The sequence below is a fragment of the Urocampus carinirostris genome, chromosome 2 (genome assembly GCF_059441175.1).
Source record: "Urocampus carinirostris isolate Australia breed hairy pipefish chromosome 2, RoL_Ucar_1.0, whole genome shotgun sequence".
NCBI classification, from domain to species: Eukaryota; Metazoa; Chordata; class Actinopteri; order Syngnathiformes; family Syngnathidae; genus Urocampus; species Urocampus carinirostris.
The window spans coordinates 69,632,682-69,649,412 of record NC_142350.1 but is presented as its reverse complement, the minus strand read 5'-3'; the positions used below and the strand labels follow the sequence as shown (position 1 = coordinate 69,649,412).

The window sequence follows — 16,731 nt, the reverse complement described above, 5'->3', positions numbered from 1 at the left end:
CTTTTCCCTTTTACACACACTTACAACAACAAATTTTTTTCAAGTGCCCAAAAACTTAAATGCAAACTTAGTGACGTCTCTAAGATTCCTGTCTGCTATTGGTCGATGATGAATATATAAAATGCCGTCAAGGCGTCATAAAACAACAGATAAGCTGTTGACTGAACTACCTCCCATCATGCCCTTCTCTTCTATCAGTTCAGAATCTCCTTTGCTTCTTTAAGATTTTGTAAGTCAGGCATCAATACTGTATTTTTATGACTGTATTTCTTCGCCACGGGTGCACGGCTTGCAGAATCCTCTAAGGCAGGGGTGTCAAAGAGGCGGCCCGCGGGCCGGCTCGGGCCCGCTAAGGGATTGAATCCGGCCCGCGAGACGACGCTCAGAGAAACGCAAGAGAAGAACGAGCTGCAGGTCGAAATATGTCCACTTGATGTTGCCAAAGCCGGGTGCCTCTCACAAACGCTGTACTTGTTTTTTTCTCTCTCTCTCTCTCTCTCTCTCTCTCTCTCTCTCTCTCTCTCTCTCTCTCTTTCTTTCTTTCTTTCTTTCTTTCTTTCTTTGTTCTTTTTCTCTCTGGGTCATTTTACCTTATTTTGCTCTCTCATTTTTCTTTTTCTTTCTCTTTCTTCTCTTTCTCTCTCTTGTTTTCTCCTTCTCTTTTTTTCCCCTTCTCCTTTCTCTCCTCTTTTTCCATTTCTCTTTGGATTTCCTTCTTTCTCTCTCTTTCTTCCCCCTTATCTCACTATTTCTCTTTTTATCATTTGGTTTCCCGTTGTCTCTGTCTCTTTCTTTGTCCCACCTCTACTTTTCTCCCCCCTTTCTCTTATTTCTTTTTTTTTTTTCTCTAATCTACCCGTCCGGCCCCGAGAGAATGTTTGTTCTATCCTGTGGCCCCCCGAGTTAAAACGAGTTTGACACCCCTACTCTAAGGTCATGAAAATCCTCGTAGGTGGGAGACTGAAAATCAGTTTTCATTTGAACCTTCCGCCACCTAACCTTGCCCCCTCTCCCTGCATCCACCTGCTACTCCGCCCGGACATCTTAAATCAAAACAAAGGTACAGTAAATAGATTCCAACTGGAGCTCATAAACTGAACAGGTAAAGCGTGTCTGGCGTCACATTATGATGCGATGGATTTCCTCCAGATGTTAGTTATTTGCTCTCACGTGGAGATTGCATGTCAGGGAACACATGTATGTTGTCATGGCGAGAGAACGCGCAAACATCGTGTTCTCCGAATTGAAACGTAAATACACACGTGTGTACCGTAAAAGACAAATGGCGGGCCCTCGGACTGTTGATAAATAAAGTCCTGTCTTCACCTTGTCCCCAGTCAAAGCGCCAACTTTTGGGATTCAAGATATGATTTTAAAATATACCGTATTTTCCGCACTATAAGGCGCACCTAAAAGCCTTTCTTTTTTTCAAAAGCTGACCGTGCGCCTTATAATACAGTGCGCCTTATATAGGGATCAATATGAAGTCGCAAAGTCTTGCAACTAACTTGCAGCCGCCGACGAGATTTTCCCCCGAACGCCAAGTAGTCCGCGGTGGATGCTGGGATTTATTTACCGGCGTTTCATTGGCTAACCAATGTGTCAATCATCATTTGAATCGATCGCTATTGACTAAAGTTATTCGGAGGTAAAGGGGGCGGATCCTTTTTATCATTTACAGGCTGGCATTGGCCTAAACGGCAAAACAAAGCCTGCGATTGGCCGAAAAAGATGTGTCAATCATCAGTTGAATCGATCACTATTGGCTAAAGTTATTCGGAGGTACAGGGGCGGATCCTTTTTATCATTTACGGGCTTGCATAGGCTAAAGGGACAAAACAAAGCCTGCGATTGGCCGAAAAAGATGAATGTGAATAGCATGTTGTGTAGAACTACAGCATAGAGAAAACATTTTTTACTATTCTGTATTTGTAAATATTTTATTCTCCTGGATTGACTAAACTCACGGATATAAGAGGACCATGGCTGCACATTCTTATTGAACACAACGACTTTGGTGAGCTACTCCGGCTATATATTTTCCCAGTATCTTGTTTCAGAGTGATATCGATGTTTCTGTGATGGGTCTTTTTTTTAAATAAACTCAATTCCAAGTGTTTATTGTCATATGCACAGTAAAGTTGCGAGCGAAAAAGAAAATAGAAATTAAGGAATGGTTGGCAGTTCTTGAATCCCAAGACTTGAACCTTCCGAATGATTTGAGTGACATCGTACGGACAATGTTTCCGTAAATGTCTGAAACACGTATTTGCTTCTTTGCAAGCTTTGGGAATGTTAAGGGGGTAAGAAGTTGGACTGAACTATCTGACTGTTTTGTCCACGTTCCCATTGTAGCCCCTTATAATCCGGTGCGCCTTATGTATGGAAAATATAGGACCAAAAACCATTTTTTGGGGGTGCGCCCTATAACCCGGTGCGCCTTATAGTGCGGAAAATACAGTACTCAACAGAATAACATCAGCATCAGTCAAAAACAAGATACCCCAAAACTATAAAGCCGACATTGCTCACCAATAAGTCCCTTGCTACCCCATTGCTTATAGCACATGTGTCAAACTCCCGGCCCGCGGGCCACATCCGGCCCGCTGTGTCATCATATCCGGCCCCCAAGATATTATTGTTATTAATGGCTCAGTAATATGAACAACGCCGTCTCATCCCATCCATCCATCCATCCGCTCATCCGAGGTGGGGTTGCGGGGGCAGCAGCGTTAAAAGGGAAGCCCAGACGTCCCTCTCCCCAGCCACCTCCTCCACTTCATCCGACGGGACCCCGAGGCGTTCCCGAGCCAGCCGAGAGACATAGTCTCTCCGGCGTGTCCCGGGTCGCCCCCGGGGCCTCCTGCCGGTGGGACGTGCCCGGAACACCTCCCGAGGGAGGCGTCCAGGAGGCATCCTTATTAGATGCCCGAGCCACCTCATTCATGTCGAGCAACTCAGTATCTCACAACAAAATGTTCTTTAACAATATATAGGATATCAGGAAACACATGTACAATATAACATGTTAAACGACATCAATAAACATGTTTGAAAATAAAGAAGATTTTTTTTTGTATTTTGTAAGGGAAAATATGAGTTTTTTAGGGCATGGAGCACACTCTGTTGGGACCCCTAGATTTTGGAGCATGCTCGTCCCCAGGACCCATCACTTTTCACAGCTCAAATGAACACTGCTGCGTTAACACCTACCGTATTTTCCGCACTATAAGGCGCACCGGGTTATAGGGCGCACCCCCAAAAAATAGTTTTTGGTCCTATTTTTGACATAGATAAGACGCACCGGATGATAAGGCGCTACAATGGGAACGTGGACAAAACAGTCAGATAGTTCAGTCCAACTGATTACCCCCTTAACATTCCCAAAGCTTGCAAAGACGCAAATACGTGTCGTAGACACGTGCGGATGCGGTGTCCGTACGATGTCACTCAAATGCATCGTTCCAAATATCATTCGGAAGGTTAAAGTCTTGGGATTCAAGAAATGCCAACCATTCCTTAGTTTCTATTCTCTTTTTCGCTCGCAACTTTACTGTGCATATGACAATAAACACTTGGAATTGAGTTGAATTTAAAAATAGACACTCCATTCCATCCATTATCTGCACCGCTTATCACAGAAACATCGAGTTCAGTCTGAAACAAGATACGGGGAAAATATATAGCCAAAGTAGCTCACCGAAGTCGTTGTGTTCAATAATAATGTGCAGCCGTGGTCCTCTTATATCCGTGAGTTTAGTAAATCCAGGAGAATACAATATTTCCAAATACAGAATAGAAAAAAATGCTTTCTCTATACCGTCAGCCACGTGCTATACACATTCATTTTTTTCGGCCAATTGCAGGCTTTGTTTTACAGCTTAAGCCTATGCCAGCCTGTAAATGATCAAAAGGATCCGCCCCTTGACCTCCGAATAACTTTAGCCAATAGTGATCGATTCAAATGATGATTGACACATTGGTTAGCCAATGAAACGCCGGTAAATAAACCCCAGCATACACCGCAGACGACTTGGCGTCCGGGGGAAAATCGAGTCGGCGGCTGCTTGCTTTAGTTGCAAGACTTTGCGACTTCATATTGATCCATATATAAGGCGCACTGTATTATAAGGCGCATGGTCAGCTTTTGAAAAAAATAAAGGCTTTTGGGTGCGCCTTATGGTGCGGAAAATACGGTACTTTGCAAATATTCAACTTTCTAAGGACACACCCAACCCAACGCAGTGTCCCTTAAAAATCCATAATCATCCTTAAATTCGGGACGGGTGAGAGAGTGTTACCTGCAGAAAGCTCCGGCATCTTCTAGCAGGTAACATTGTCCCCCGTTGTAGCAGAAGTTGGGGTCCAAATCGCACGGGGAACGACAGGTCGCGTTGAGCATCCGGTAACCCGGGCGACACCCGCCCGTCCCGTCCGAGCCGTTGGGCAGGAAAGAGGACGGGGCCGCCATCTTGGGCCGGACCCTGGAACCCGCGTCGTCGGTGGTGGCGTCGGGGTATTCCTCGGCGGTCGGGGACGCCCCGTCCTCGTACGGGGTCAGGTAGTCGTAGCTGTCCGGCATGGCCCAGGACGTCGGGTCTCCGCCCTGGAGCTCGTGGGCCGAGGACGAGGTGGGGCGGGGCGCCAGATCCAGGTCGCGCCCCCTGGAGGCGGGGTCGAAAAAGTCCACCTGGAGGACGTCGGCTTGGCCGGCGTTGGCGGCGGGCGGAGACGGGACGGCGGCGGACGCTCGGTCCAAGTCCAAGACGGCCGTGTCTTTGACGTTGATCCACGGCCGGTCGCTGCGGGAAAAAGTCAGATCTTAAGCCCGAGCTTTCCAAATTACAGTGTGAAGCGTTGTTCCCTCTAAGCTGCGTGTGTGCCCAATTGCGCACTACCCAGAGCTTTTCCGCGCACAAGAAAATCTAGCCGGCTCACAAAAATCAGGGCTCCAAATTTCTAATTAAGAAGCCAATTAAGTCAGAGTCACAGTGCATGAAGGTCAAAATACACGGGTTCCCCTGACGCTGTGTCCTAAATGCGGTATTTTAAAGTCAATGTCAAAGTAGAACGAAGTTGAGTAAAGTTAGTAGAGTTTGTCGAGAACCGGCTTCTTCGGCTCGGCTCACTAAAAGGAACCGGCTCTTTCGGGTCCTAAACGGCTCTTCGGGTTGTTTTTGCTTCTTAAATTCCAACATGACCAAATATGATGTAAAATTATGCACAAAATGACTTAAAGGAAGGGGGGAATAGAACAAAATAGAAAAAAATACCAAAATGAAAAAGTTGTGAAAAGCTGAGAAAAAAAGAGACAAAAGGAAGAGAAAAAGGAAGAGAAAAAGAAAGGAAAAATTCTGAAAAAAGCCAGAAAAAAAAGAAAAGAAAGAAACAAAGGAAAAAAAGTAAATAGAGAACAAAAAGAAAAAAGTAACAGCTAGGAAAAAAATAAACACAATGAGATTTAAAAAAAATAGCAAAAAACAGGGAAAAAGAAGAAAAAGTTTGTCTCATGTCATCTGCACCGCTTATCCTCAGTAGGGTCACGGGGGTGCCGGAGCCCATCCCAGCAATCATCGGGCAGTGGGCAGGGGACACCCAGAACTGGTTGCCAGCCAATTGCAGGCACACAGGGACAGCCAACTCGCTCGCTCATTCACACCTAGGGACAATTTGGAGCGGCCAATCCACCTGAAATGCATGTCTTTGGAATGTGGGAGGAAACCGGAGTGCCAGGAGGAAACCCACGCAAGCACGGGGAGAACATACAAACTCCACACAGGAAGTCCAGTAGCTGGATTTGAACCCACACAGGAGGTTCTCAAGACCTTAGAACTCGCGTAACGTGACTCACGGTTTATTGGGGAGAAGAGGAATGAGCGCACACTCGATCCAAGGATCGTTGGTTGCAGAGGTAGATTGATCAGAACGAGGTCATAATCAAACAGATCGGGGCGAGAACAAAACAGGAGCAAAACACAGGCAAAAACAGGGATTCACAGGTATCACAACAGAGTTTAGCAGGAGTTTCAGAGACGCCTCGACACCAGGCGACTCACAAGACAGCGTTTAAGTAGTCCGGCAGCAATCTGTCAACGCTTTTCAGCTGGTGTCCATGGGCGGGGCCAATTGGGCGCCCTGGCAACCGTGACAGCACCTGGCGCCACACGGCAGGGACCAATTGGGCGCCATGGCAACCGTGACATAACCAGTCTCTAAATCTCAACCCCATAGAGAATCCGTAGAGGGAATTATCACTGCTCTAGAGGATATCGGCATGGAGGAATGGGCCAAAATACCAGCAACAGTGTGTGAAGAGTTACAGAAAACATTTGCCAACAAAGGGTTTATTACAAAGTATTGAGATGAATTTTTGGTATGAACCAAATACTTTCCCACCATGATATGCAAATAAATTCTGTGATTTCCCGCATTCTCTCTCTCATGGTTGAGGTTTAGCCATTTTGACAATTACGGGCCGATCTAATCGTTTCAAGAGGGAGAACAATGAGTGGTTGACTAAATACTCTATGTCATCAAAAACTTCTTGGCTAGAACACATCTTTGATTTTACTGAAAGGAGTCGACACTTTCTGAACAAAAACAAAGATGGACGCCAAAAAAAGTCAGCTTCTTCTAGTGGCGCCTCAAGTTGTGTCATTACAAATTTCTAAACCTAGCATTCTTTACAAAAAAACATACGAGTTTATGAAATAATACATCATTTTTTGAATTAAAAGTGTTCAATTCAAACGAACGAATGTCACAACCAGAACGGAATTAGAACCCAGATGCGTAACGGTAATCACAAGTTTATTGAGGTAAAGAGTGAACGATTTTATACAGTTGACTATAAGGGATTTTATACGATTCAATACAAATGACATTTAATGCAAAAGATATTTACTGGGCTGTGGTGCAATGCGAGGTCAGGGCACCCTGGTGCAAAATGTTGTTTACAGGAACGGCAGGAAATGAGAAGAAAATCAGCACAACCAGACGCTGTTGTGTGTGTTTTTTTGAGTACCCCAGACATCGGGACGCTCTTCTACGAGATGGTAAAGCCCAGGGGGCTTCCTTGGCACGCCCATGGGAGGAGTCGGCATGTCATTATGTGGGGAGAAGATGGCCAACAGGAGAAAGCTAAAGGACTTGAGAAAAAGGCTTCCCAGAGACTCCAACGTCACTTATTTGGCCGTTTTTGATGGAGTACACTTACATTTTTAAGGAAACTAAATCTACAGAAATTTCATTTCAAAGCGTGTTTGGGATCAAAAACGGGTCATAAGCCGGGACGGGATAGCAAAACGTGGTCAGGGTCAAAAAACAGCTCGTAGCCAGAGATAAACGGGGGAATCAGGGACGGACGGGTGAAAAACGGGTGCAAAAAGCGGGACCGACGGGAGTCAGAGTCAAAGTGCTTGCCTTGTAGAAACAGAGGTTCGCTGACGGACTGACAACAGGCGAGTGAAAGGAACCAATCAGGTAGCCCGCTGCGGCTGCCGCCAAACGAGCGGGCACAGGTGATACTAATCAGTCGTCATGACAATGAAGTGTTTTTCATACTCCTAGGGGGCGCTACAGACTGGAACTTCAAGTGTATTTTTTCGAGTATTAAGCAATTTTAACTTGTTTTTAAATACAATTTTTCAAATGATGTACTTCAAACAAGCTAAATTAGCTCTTATAATACATTACTTGTGACTGAGTGGGACAGGGCTTCTCTCTTGCCAATGTTTTTTTTTTATTATCCACCCATCATTGTTCTCTCTCTCTCTCTCTCTCTTTCTTTTACTCTCTCTCTCTCTCTCTCTTTCACTCTCTCTCTCTCTCTCTCTCTCTCTCTCTCTCTCTCTCTCTCTCTCTCTCTCTCTTCCTTCCTCTCGTACTCTCTCTTCCTCTTGTACTCTCTCTCTCTCTTTCTCTTTTACTCTCTCTCTTCCTCTTTTACTCTCTTACTCTCTCTCTGTCTTTCTTTTCCCTCTCTCTCTCTATCCCTCTCTTTTTCTCTCTCTGTCTCTCTCCCTGTCTCTTCCTCTTGTACTCTCTCTCTTCCTCTTCTAATCTTTCTCTCTCTTGCGCTCTTCCTCTTTTACTCTCTCTCTTTCTCTCTTCCTCTTTTACTCTTTCTTTCTCTCTCTCTCTCTTCCTCTTGTACTCTCTCTCTCTCTCTTCCTCTTTTACTCTCTCTTTCTCTCTCCCGCTCTCTCCCTCTTTTACTCTCTCTCTCTCCCTCTCTCCCTCCCTCTCCCTCTCTCTCTTTTACTCACTCAAAGTGACACACAAGAATTCTTATGAACGCACTTACTGCTGTGGTTTATTGCCCAATTTTCAACACGTGAAAACGAGGGGCGGCCTTGACTATTTTGAGATTTTTGGCAAATATAACCTACCTAGACACAGAAATATAATAGATGGAAATGTTGAATAATAGTAATAATTCAATTTATTTGGTCCTCTTAGGAAAATTTTATTTTGCAGTCAGTGCTGTCCCAGCAGAGCGTGCTCCAAATGACAGCACCTGGTATTTCCTGGCAGTTTCTCATCCAAACTGACCCTGCTTAGCTTCCCAAAATCAGGCATTCTCAGAAGGGAGTGGCTGTAAACACTCTTGTTTAACTTAGATACTGTTCCAAAAGACAAGCCTTCGTTTGTTATCATAAATCAACTCTCACAAATAAAATGTGAAATTTCAAATTTTCTTCGGGCTCGGTCCCGCAAATCAATCGCTCGGCCTCGGGCAGTTTCGAGCTATAATACCCAGGGTTCGGGTCAGGTGGGTGTGGTTTTCGAGGCCGGATCTTACCCCTGACCGCGGGACGGTTGCTCCTCCTCGGAGACATCCATCGGGAGACGGTTGCCGGGCAACAGAAGCTCCTTCTCCGCCGACGCGGGACTGATCCGAGACGGCGAGGGGGCCCCGCCCAATCCCGGAACGGCCATTTCCCCGAACATGCCGCTGCTCAGCTCTTCCTCCTCGCTACCCCGGGCCGCCCGACCCGCCCGGGGCGTCACAGTGTCGATGGGACCGGCGGATGCGGTTCCCATGGTAACATCACCGGGACCCTCCTGTTCGTTAAGTGGGGACGTCCCGTTAAGGGGGGTAACCGGTTCAGTGGCGTTGGTCGCCGTGACGACTCCTGTAAAAATGAAAACGGGAATTTATTTGAATGTTCTTCTTTCATCATAGTCCCTCCATTTTTCCCGTTCGTCCTTCAACCTGGTCTCCTGTATTCTTATTCGAAAAAGGGAAACTGGCACATTGCCGGGCATTCTACTTGAGCGAGGTTGTCGGGGTTTGTCCTTACTGATGTGAATCAGCTGTACCCCACTTCCTCGGACTCTGATTGGCTCCCTGTCCCCATTTAAACCCACTCCTACCTGTCACCTGTTGTCAGTCCGTCTGCGAACCTCAGTTTACTCTAGGCAAGCTTTTTTCGACCCTGACTCACTCCTGTTTTTGCTCCGGTTCGTTTCCCAGCTTCGACTCGTTTTTTGATCTTGACCACGTCTACTCTCCTCTCCTGGCTTTCGACTCCAACCCCAAATACATTTTTGCTCTCCTGTCCCTGCGACTGACCCGTTTTTTCCGTTCCCGACACGCCATCGCTCGCCACGGAAGTGCCACTTCCCCGTTCAGAGCGACCTGCTTCCTGCAACTACCGGATCGTAGGTGCAATGGTTTCCTTTCTTCCCAATAAGAGAGAAACGTAACGCGAGTGGGTCCTGTCTCCGTTCTGGTTCTGACAGGGGTTAGAGTTTGTTGAAAAAGCTCCAGGGAGCCACTAGGGAGTGCCAAAGAGCAATTTGACCGCATGGAGCCCCAAAGCAGCTTGTACACAAAAGCAGATGTTTTTTAATCTATTTGGATTTTAGTGCTAGACGCCCCAAGAAGCCTAAAGTACTACTGTGTAAATTTTAACCGGAAATCGGTTCATTCGTTTCGGAGTCTATGAGCCGCATACGAAGACACACGCGCCTAACTCTGGATTTATATAATAGTCTGGGCGTGGTGCGGTCCTCTCCATTACAAATATTTCTTCCACAATGCACTCATTCTTGTTGAGGAGCTCTTGCTTATTTCCTAGTCTTGTTATTACTTTTTGCTTGCTGTCAGACTGTGACCAGGTACTCATCGTTTTCTGCAATCTTTTTCCTGTTCGATTCCTCGAATAAAGCACCTTTTGTCATGATTACTGATACGAAGCAGCTGTGCCCGCCAACTGCCTCGGACTCTGATTGGCTCCTTGTCTCTATTTAAACCCCTGTCTTTCTGTCACCTTTGGTCAGGCCGTCTGCGAACCTCAGTTTACTCTACGCAAGCTTTTCGACCCTGACTCCCAGCTGTTTTTTGCTCCAGTCTGTTTCCAGCTACGACACATTTTGATCCCGACCGCGTCTGCTCTCCTGTTGCGGCTTACGACCCATTTCTGACCCCGACCACATTTTTGCTCTCCCGTCCCGGGTATCGACCTGTTTTTCCATTCTTGACACCGCCATTACTCATTACGGTAAATCAATCTGTTGCAATCTGTTCTTGTTTTTGTCATGATTACCGATGCGATTCACCTGTGCCCGCTCCTTTGGCGCCATCTGCCTCGGACTCCGATTGGCTCCCTGTCACTATTTAAACCCCTGTCTTTCTGTCACCTGTGGTCAGGCCGTCTGCGAACCTCAGTTTACTCTACGCAAGCTTTTCGACCCTGACTCCCAGCTGTTTTTTGCTCCAGTCTGTTTCCAGCTACGACACATTTTGATCCCGACCACGTCTGCTCTCCTGTTGCGGCTTACGACCCATTTCTGACCCCGACCACATTTTTGCTCTCCCGTCCCGGGTATCGACCTGTTTTTCCATCCTTGACACCGCCATTACTCATTACGGTAAATCAATCTGTTGCAATCTGTTCTTGTTTTTGTCATGATTACCGATGCGATTCACCTGTGCCCGCTCCTTTGGCGCCATCTGCCTCGGACTCCTATTGGCTCCCTGTCCCTATTTAAGACCACTCCTATCTGTCCCCTTTGGTCAGTCTTTCTGCAAACCTCAGTGTATACAAGGCAAGCCTTTTTCAACCCTGACTCCCACCTGTCCCGTTTTTGCTCCGGTCTGTCTCCAGCTACGACCCGTTTTGATCCCGACCACGTCTGCTCCCCCGTCCCGACTTACGCCCTGTTTTTGATCCCGACCACGTCCGCTCTCCTGTCGCGACTTACGACCCATTTCTGACCCCGACCACGTTTTTGCTCTCCCGTCCCGGCTATCGACCTGTTTTTCCGTCCTTGACACCGCCATTACTCATTACGGTAAATCAATCTGTTGCAATCTGTTCTTGTTTTTGTCATGATTACCGATGCGATTCACCTGTGCCCGTTGCTTTGGCGCCAACTGCCTCGGACTCCGATTTGCTCCCTGTCACTATTTAAACCCCTGTCTTTTTGTCACCTGTGGTCAGTCCGTCTGCGAACCTCAGTTTACTCTAGGCAAGCTTTTCGACCCTGACTCCCAGCTGTTTTTTGCTCCCGTCTGTTTCCAGCTACGACCCGTTTGGATCCCGACCACGTCTGCTCTCCCGTCCTGACTTACGCCCTGTTTTTGATCCCAACTACGGCTGCTCTCCTGTTGCGACTTACAACCCGTTTCTGACCCCGACCACGTTTTTGCTCTCCGACCTGTTTTTTTATTTAGACCACGTCTACTCTCCCGTCCTGGCTTTCAAACTCTTTTGTCCCCGACCATGTCTACTCTCCTTTCCTGGCTTACGACTCACTTCCGACCACGTTATTCCTCTCCTGTCCCGGCTACTGACCTGTTTTTCTGTTTCTGACACCGCCATTGCTCGCCATGGAAGATCCACTTCCGCGTTCAGAGCGACTTGCCTCCCACGCCTAGCGAACACCGGATCGTGGGCGCAGCCCTTCCTCTTCCCTTTGATAAAAGTTGTGAGAAACGTAACCCATTTGGGTTCCTGTTTCCGTTCTGGTCCTGACAGAAGCATGCCATGACCAAGCCAAACTATACGTCCACACGCTCTCCAGCATGGCTGCTAAACCCTTCATAATTCTTTCGAAACATTGGGGTTCGTAAAAAATCCGACCACGTTCTTCTAATTGAATTATTTTCCAATTTCCAATTTCTGGATTTTACAAATATATACCTTCTGTTTCCCATTTTCTTTCAATATAGAGTGCTAAATGCCCACTACATGCCATCAAACATTCATAAACATCTGAAATTTTCCTTATCAGGAACTTTCAAAAATGTTCAGGACCTTTTGTCTGATCACCAGTTGGACCTCATTATTAAAGTTGTCCTTCAACTATAGGTATTGAAAATATCTGCTTCTCTGTAACTCATATTTTTCTATTATTTTTACATAACTCTGTCAAGACCAGAACGGAAACAGGACCCACTCGCGTAACGCTTCTTACAAATTTTATTAGAAGAAAGGGAAAGGGTTGCGCCTACGATCCGGGGATTGCAGGTCGCTCTGAACGTGGAAGTTGAACTTCTGTGGCGAGCGATGGCGTTGTCAGGAACGGAAAAAAACGGGTCAGTAGCTGGGACAGAAGACCAAAAATATGGTCAGGATCGGAAAAAAAGCCAGGAGAGGAGACTAGACGTGGACGAGATAAAAAAACGGATCGTTATTTGGGACGGGAGAACAGACGTGGTCGAGATTAAAACAGGTTGTAATTCGGGACGGGAGAACAGACGTGGTCAAGATCAAAACAGATGGTAGCGGGAGACAAACAGGAGCAAAAAAACAGGACTGTCGAAAAAGAGCTTGCCGTGTAAAAACAAATATTCGCAGACGGACCGACCAAAGGGGACTCACAGGACGGAGTTTAAATACTGACAGGGAGCCAATCTGTCAACAAGCTGCAGCTGGCGCCACACGGGCGGGGCCCATTGGGCGCCATGGCAACCGTGACAAACTCTGCAATTTGCCATTCCTAACTAGCTTACATATTGTTGTCACGCATTGTTGGAACCCTTTATCATAGGACACCCACACAGACACAGGGTGAACATGCAAACAACGCACAGGGAAGTCGGTATCTGGATTTGAACCTATGACCTCAGAACTGTGAACCCTGAACCACTCATCCGCCGTGCCAGCTTCATTGCTAACCTTTCCAACATAAATAAACCTTGGAACCGGTTTGATGGAGTGAAATCCTATTTATTCATTATTTTACATTGGATACATCCATCATCTGCAGCGCTTATCCTCAGTAGGGTCGCGGGGGTGCCGGAGCCCATCCCAGCTATCTTCAGGCAGTGGGCAGGGGACACCCTCCACTGGTTTCCAGCCAATCACAGACTCATTGGCTCATTGGCCCACCTAGCGACAATTTGGACCGTCCAATTCACCTGACATGCATGTTTTTGAAAGGACGGGGAGAACATGCAAACTCCGCACAGGAGGTTCGATCTCGTGACCTCAGAACTGTGCCATACACTAAGCAGCGCGCCACCGTGCTGCCCGCATCGGATACATCGAAAGCGTTACGAAAAAATGGAGTTGGGCCGCACACCCTTCCACCGACATGACACGTGAGGCATTATGGGATGGATTAAAGGAGTAGTTGACTAATGCACTCCCGACACTCGACTGTCCAGATTAAAGATTAGCGAGGACACCCTCATTATCTTGGGCGCACAAAGCAGACGGAAACACGCATTCCGGCCAGAGATTTGCCTGTACGGAATTTGTAGGCTACACTAGTGCTTCTCTGTCACGACCAGAACGGAATCAGGACCCAATTGCGTAACGTTTACCATCGGTATTATTGAAAGAAATCTGAATACGAAAGAGGATTTTCCGTAGTGAGGGACGGAGAGCGAGTCGGAAACGAGTCGTAAGCCAGGACGAGAGAGTAGACGTGGTCGGGATCAAAAATGGGTCGAAGCCGAGAAACAGACATGAGCAAAAACAGGAGTCAGGGTCGTAAAGCTTGCCGAGAGTAAACTGAGGTTCGCAGACGAACTGACAACAGGTGACGGATAGGAGTGGGTATAAATAGGGACAGGGAGCCAATCAGAGTACAAGGCAGTTGGCGCCAAATGAACGGGCACAGCTGATTCACATACGTAATCATGACAAACCCGGAAACGAGTCGTAAGCCAGGACGGGAGAGTAGACGTAGTTGGGATCAAAACAGGTCATAGCTGGAGACAGACAGGAGAAAAAACGGGACCGGTGGGGGTCAGGGTCAAAAACGGCTTGCCCTGTATGGAACAGAGGTTCGCAGACGGACTGACAACAGGGGATTGACTGGACTGGGGAGCAGACGTGGGCGGGATCAAAACAGGTTGTAGCCGGAGACAATCGGGAGCAAAATCGGGACAGGCGGGAGTCAGGGTCAAAAAAAGGCTTGCCTTGAAAAACAGAGGTTCGCAGACAGACTGACAACGGGATTGACTGGACTGGGTTTAAATTGGGACAGGGAGCCAATCAGAGTCCTAGGCAGTTGGCACCAAAAGAGCGGGCACAGCTGATTTACATCAGTAATCATGACAAACCCGGAAACGAGTCGTAAGCCAGGACGGGAGAGTAGACGTAGTCGGGATAAAAAATGGGTCGTTAGCCGGTACAGGGGAGCAGACGTGGTCGGGATCAAAACAGGTCGTAGCCGGAGACAATCGGGAGCAAAAACGGGCCAATCTTGCTGCTCTCATAAGAAAATAGGAATCATTCTGTTCTGTTTTTCATTTTGATACGTAGAAAATCTGCAATGAAACTCATTTTGACGAATCAATTTAAATGAATCCATGCAACAGAAAACTGAACTGAATTACAAGAGGGACCTTCCTAAGTTTTGGACATGAGATGCTACCAACTGAAGGAAAGATCCTAGATCAGCCATGTCCAAAGTCCGGCCCGTAAAATGAAAGGCTTGTGTGAGAAACGTCACGCGTTTGGGTCCTGATCCTGTTCTAGTTCTTGACACAATATCCCGGTGAGGTACAGTTTTGACTTGAAATCAGGGGTCTAAACCTGCATTTACTTTGGGGCAGAAAATAAGATGTCAATGAAAACCAATCAATCAGTGATAAATTCATCCATAATCCACAATGGCTACATTTAAAGGGACAGTGTGTATATCATCTCACCTTAACTGTGATGACATCATTGTCAGTCACCAGAACCAGTTACTGAAAAATACAAGACTGTATAAGGCACGGGTGTCAAACAGGTGGCCCGCGGGCCAGATCAGGCCCGCTCAGGGATGGTATCTGGACCACGAGGTAACGCTGAGGGAAGCGCAAGATAAAAATGAGCTGCGAGTTGAAATAGGTCCATGTGATGTTGCCAAAGACAGGTGCCTCTCACCAACGCTGTACTTGTACTCTGTCTTTCTCTTTCTTTTCTCTCCTTTTATCTCTCTCCTCTCCTTTTCTCTCTCTCTCTCTCTCTCTTTCACTCTCTCTGTCTCTTTCTTTGTTTTTTCTGTCTCTTTCTCTCTGTGTGTCTTTTCACCTTATTTTGCTCTCTCTTCCTTTTTCCTTTTCTCTCTCTCTCATTTGGGTTTCCCTTCTCTTTTTCTCCCTTTCTTTCTCTCTTCTCTTTTTTTCTCTCTATCTCTCTCTCTTTCACTTTCTCTGTCTTTTTCTTTGTTCCTCTGTCTCTTTCTCTCCGTGTGTCTTTTTACTTTATTTTGCTCTCTCTTCCTTTTTCATTTTCTCTCTCCCTCATTTGTTTGTCTCTTCTCTTTTCCTCCCTTTCTTTCGCTCTTCTCTCCTCTCTTACTATTTTTCTTTGGATTTCCTTCACTCTCTTTCCCTCCCTTTCTTTCGCTCTTCTCTCTTTCTCTCTTCTCTCCTCTCTTACTATTTTTCTTTGGATTTCCTTCACTCTCTTTCCCCCCCTCTCTCACTATTTCTTTTGATCTCTTTTGTTTTTCCCCTTCTCTTTTTCTCCCTTTCTTTCTTTCCCCTCTTTCTCTTTTCTCTCCTCTCTTTCTCTTACTATTTTTCTTTGGATTTCCTTCACTCTCTTTTCCCCCCTCTCTCACTATTTCTTTTTATCTCTTTTGTTTTTCCCTTCTCTTTTTCTTTCTCTCCTCTCTTCCTCTTTTCTCTCCTCTCTTACTATTTTTCTTTGTATTTTCTTCACTCTCTTTTTCCCCCTCACTCTCTATTTCTTTTTATCTCTTTTGTTTCTCACATTCTCTCTCTCTCTCTCACTCTCTCGTTCCTCTCTCTTTCTTTGTCCCATCCGCTCTGTTTCAGCTTCCTCTCTTTCTCTTATTTCTTTCTCTTTCTTTTTCTTTCCTTCTCATCTACTAGTCCGGCCCCCGAGAGAATGTTTGTTCTATCGTGTGGCCCTCGAGTTAAAATGAGTTCGACACCCCCGGTATAAGGGATCACTCGGAAAACGTGTCCGTGGGGGCGCTCTTGAGTCAAGAGCACTCGTCTCTTTCGAGTTTGGTCACGTAACGGAGGCTCCATCACCGACGAGGGATGCAGTTTCCACGGCAACGGCCCGCTTCCTGCGGCGGGATGCGGGTAGGGCCCCTTTCGAGTTCGTCGGGTTCATTTAGAAGCTAAAGAGATTAGCATGCTCTTAATCATCCGTATTATTCCCATTCGGTACTGCTTCTCAATTATTTTCTGTGACGCCCCCCCGACCCCCCAAGAAAGAAGAAATCCTCTCTTTGTTTTTTGAAGTGATCACATAATATGCTATCTCCATTCATACCAAATCGACACTTGTCAGCACATTTTCG

General features: G+C 46.6%; 1 protein-coding gene across 7 annotated transcripts in view; it reads right to left on the bottom strand.

The window, feature by feature from the left end:
- LOC148373157 (chondroitin sulfate proteoglycan 5-like) overlaps positions 1–16,731 on the bottom strand; it is a 63,709-nt gene that overhangs the window by 41,384 nt on the left and 5,594 nt on the right. For all 7 annotated transcript variants that reach the window (XM_088327670.1, XM_088327674.1, XM_088327672.1 and 4 more), the window contains exons 2-3: positions 8,804–9,137; positions 4,302–4,802 (exon numbers count right to left, since the gene is read on the bottom strand). In XM_088327670.1, coding sequence (XP_088183796.1) covers positions 4,302–4,802; positions 8,804–9,137 — 835 coding nt within the window. The remainder of the gene's footprint in view (positions 1–4,301; positions 4,803–8,803; positions 9,138–16,731) is intronic.